A 4,028-nucleotide genomic window follows, 5' to 3' on the forward strand; every position below is an offset into this window, starting at 1 on the left:
TATCTTGACAGTGCCCTTTCCAGCTTTTGCCATGATTTCCCTAGTGGCAGAAGGGGACAATAGAGTCCATCCTATGACATTGTAACAGGGTGGTAGGAAGACTGACCCACAAGGGTGAAATCCCAGGGTCTCTTTCTCTTCGGCGGACTTGCGTTGTTTAGAGACCACCTAACATGACTACACGCTCTTCTGCCTTATTCTGGGGTGGAGCTGGCCCTTCACAGGGGGTCCTGGTTTTTCAAAAACATGATTAGGAACAACCCACCTTTCCAGTGTCACTTGCCTGCTCCACTCACAGTTCTCGGTGGTTCTTGCTAAGCCAGAGCATGAACTGTCCGTTGAATCTTCTCTGTCCCTCTCTCCATAGCCGTGGAGGCCCACCTGGGGTCATCCCTTGGGCAGGCAAACTCTGACTTTGTGCAATAAGGCCCTCTGCTCAGATGTGGCCTCTGCTACTTGGTTTCTTTGTGCTCCTTTGCCTGGTTGAACTCTCCAACCTCCTTGTCCTCTGCGAACAGCACTGCTTTAGATTGGGTTAAGTTGTCCCCTCTGGGTCTTGGCTCACCCAGAATCCACACATCCCAGAAGCTTGGGGCAACTGTCAACAGGTGGCTCTCCATTCATTGATGAGCCCAAAGATCCCTCCAACCTAGGTGGCATTTTGTCATCCGAAGTCATGGGACCGGCTTCTTTTCGTGTCAAGTCCTTCCGCCCCCAAAGATGGACCGAGTCTCAATCTGTTTCAGGTGGGTTCTCCACACCTTCTTCCTGTGGCTTATCTGCCTAATGCTAGATGAACACCACACAGTTATAAATACTCAGGTCAATATATATATGCAGGTATAGATATATATATTCTGGTCACTGTTTTACACTTTAACAAAGAAAACCACTAGCCTGCTTGTTCTATTGTTTGTGCCACCCCGACTCCCATCTGCCCGTGGCATAGCTGGCAGGAAATGTGAGCCACTGAGTCCCGCAGGGCGCCCGCCTTACGTGGCCCCGTCGCACTGGCCGACAGTCAGTTTCAAGGCTCCCTGCTCGTGCAGGCTCTTGAGGGCCTTGAACTCCAAGGGCATGGTGTGCGGACTGGCCTGGGAGGTGTAGCCATACTTGAGGCTGTCATAATAATGATACTTGACGGGGTTCTGGTTCTGATCCAGCGGGAAGGGCCAGAAGCCGTAGAGGTAGATCTGGTTGCAGAAACGCGTGGCCAGGGTATACATCAAGAGGCCGGTGGTGGGTCTTTTGATGTGAACTTTGTTGGTTAACCAGTATCTGGAAAAAAAAAAAATGAAAACAAAAATAAATGAAAGAAGCAAAAGTGTGTGAATCATCCTGTTTAGAAAGAGGGATTTTTTTTTCTTTTCTTTTTCTTTCTTTCTTTTTTAAATTAGTTTTTGCTATAAGGCATGTGAGCCTGCTGGAGAAGAGGAGGGAGAGAGGGAGAGAAAGGACCACTCCCATGGTCGTTGCTTCTCAATTCTCCTCTCGGATTTTGGGGTGCACACACAGGCCCGGTGTGCTTTTTAAGCTGCTGATCCAGGACTCAAACTGTGATGTTGGTCACGTGAGAGCCAGCTGCCTTAACTGCCATGCCACTGGCTGACCTCAGGAAGAGGAAGATTTTACCCTGCCTAGTAGTCTGCCCCCTCCAGGAACTATAGGGACAAAGTGGCTGATTCCAGTTCCCTTCAGAAAGACGATGGTTATTGGGACCAGCAGATGGCATAATGGTCACATCACTGGACTCCCGCATGGCGATCACAGTTCGAGTCCTGGACCTGGTAGCTTGAAACTCATGCCAGACTCATGTGCTTGCGTGCCTAAAATCCTGAGAGGAGAATGCAGGAGAAGGGATTGTTGCATGGCCATCCCCCTATGGGGTGATTTTTCATTTTCTGTCTCTCTGTTTTTCTCTCTGTCTCTCCAGCAAGTGCACGTGCCCTATAGCAAAATCTCTCTCTCTCTCTCTCTCTTTTTTAAAGGATGGTTACCGATTGAATAACTGAGCTTCTCCTTGGGCAAGATGTTTTGATATTCATAATTTTACGGACCCTCTCATATTGTCAAGTCTGTCTGTGGATACAGATGCAGAAAAGTGAGGGTCATAGTTGAAGAGTGGTCTGCCCAAGGTTATCCAGACAGCAGGGGGCAGGCAGCCCCCTTTCCTGTAATAGGCCAGATAATGCACTTTTTTGGCCTTGCAGTTCCATTGGCTCAGTTGCAGCCACTCAGCTGTCACGTGTTTGTGCACAAAAGACCGCTAGGCAACACACGTGGCTGGACTCTGCCCCCAGCTATGGTCCGCTGGCCTCTGGTGGCCTCTGTGAGAGCTCAGCCATCCTTCCTCCTGCTTGCCGCCATTCCTGACTCTGTCCCTGCCCCAGACGTTCCACGTGTCCTTGTCCTCTGGTGCGGTTGCCCGTCTCTGAGCACATGTGACTTTCATGGAGAGCTGGGCACTGACCTCTAGTCTGCCCTGTGAGGCTGGGCTGTGGCACGCCTTCCCTTCTAACGCTCTGTCCCTGCATTGTGGCGGTCCCACTGTGAGATGGGTCTCTGCTCCCTGCCTCAAGGGGGTGTCAAAAGGCAATGAGCAGGAACAGAGTGGAGAGCAGGGTGCCAGACTCAGGGTGCTTGTGTCGAAGCAGGTCCTGTGTACACTCTGCACAGAGACGATCTCTGTGTCCCTTAGCCTTGAATGCAGGGAGGACGGGACTATCTCCGTGTCACAGACTAGGAAGCAGAGGCTCGGGGATGGAGCTAAGAAAACCAGTTCTGTCACCAGCTCTCTGTGTGCCTTTGAGCAAATTCCTTCTCCCTGGGACCTGATTTTCATATTTATGCCGAGTTGTGGGCGCAGTCCAGGTGCTTTGCAAGATATCTCCCGGTTCTCACATTCTAAGACAATCTGGAAATTTCTCCGAAAGTGGAAAGCAGCTATTCTTTCATCAAAATTCTCCCTGCGGTCTAACGTATGTGTTTTGAGTTAAAACTTCCACTCACCCTAGGCCGAATCCTTTCAAAGCAATGCATATGCCTTGGAAAAAAGACATAACTCTTGGCCATAAATTCCTGGCCATCATGGGTCTAGCCTAGACACCGGCCACAGTTTTCTGTCCTGAAATAACCTTGGGTGGCTCTTGTCCCACATGCTCCCTCTGTCCATATAAAAGAGATCGGGTCCCTTGAAGAGAAGGCCAGTGAGGTCTCCAATGACGCTTCAGCACAGCAGTGCATGCGACTTTATAATCAAATATGCCCATTAATTCGTGCTGAAGTGAAAGTGGGCCAGATACGAGACACTCACATATTGCTAAAAGAGGGACCAGCCCGGACCATTCATAATGCTCACGTGGGCCAGATACGAGACACTCACATATTGCTGAAAGAAGGACCAGCCCCGGACCATTCACAATGCTCATAGCTAACAGGTTGGAGTGGGCGGGATGCAGCGGGTTTGCTAGAAGACTACTCTCTTCTTTCTGCAAAATGGTCTCTTAGGCACTTCAGAAAGAAAGGGGAGCCCAAAACACATTCCTTAAACCCCTTGTGTGTTTGGAGTAACGGTGAGCTTTTGAATCAGGGTTATAGATTCCTAATCATCTGTTTTTCAGTAAATCAGATAGGGTTTGAGACAATGGATTCTGAGGCTCTGCCTGCCAACCTGACTAGTAGTTTCGAGTGCTCAGGTCTCCCCTTCAACCTCGCACTCGGAGGCTCTGGTCCCGATGGCTAGAATGGAAGTGAATGTGGCCCTCGTGGGCACAGCCTGCCCCTGCCGCTAGCCCTGAACAGCCACGGTTGTTCCCTAAGCTAGTCACTTGAAGGCTCCTTCTCACGCTTTGACCTATTTCATCCTCTCTGGGCCAAGACACTTGCTAGTGGCTGAATTTTTTTTTTTAAAGAATTATTTCCTTTATTCATCATTATTGTTATTTTCAATTTGACCATAGCAAGACACACAGAGAGAGAGGGAGAGAGGAGAGGCAGGAGTGAAGAGGAGGGGAAGAGAGACAGACAGC

General features: G+C 49.8%; 1 protein-coding gene across 1 annotated transcript in view; it reads right to left on the bottom strand.

Moving 5' to 3' along the window:
• Positions 1 to 230: 230 nt before the first annotated feature.
• ST8SIA2 (ST8 alpha-N-acetyl-neuraminide alpha-2,8-sialyltransferase 2) overlaps positions 231 to 4,028 on the bottom strand; it is a 76,256-nt gene continuing 72,458 nt past the window's right edge. Inside the window, exon 6 of the mRNA XM_006142672.3 lies at positions 231 to 1,278. Within this exon, the coding sequence (XP_006142734.1) occupies positions 993 to 1,278 (286 nt within the window). The 3' untranslated portion in view covers positions 231 to 992. The remainder of the gene's footprint in view (positions 1,279 to 4,028) is intronic.

Source organism: Tupaia chinensis, unplaced genomic scaffold (assembly GCF_000334495.1).
Source record: "Tupaia chinensis unplaced genomic scaffold, TupChi_1.0 Scaffold000078_1, whole genome shotgun sequence".
NCBI lineage: Eukaryota > Metazoa > Chordata > Mammalia > Scandentia > Tupaiidae > Tupaia > Tupaia belangeri.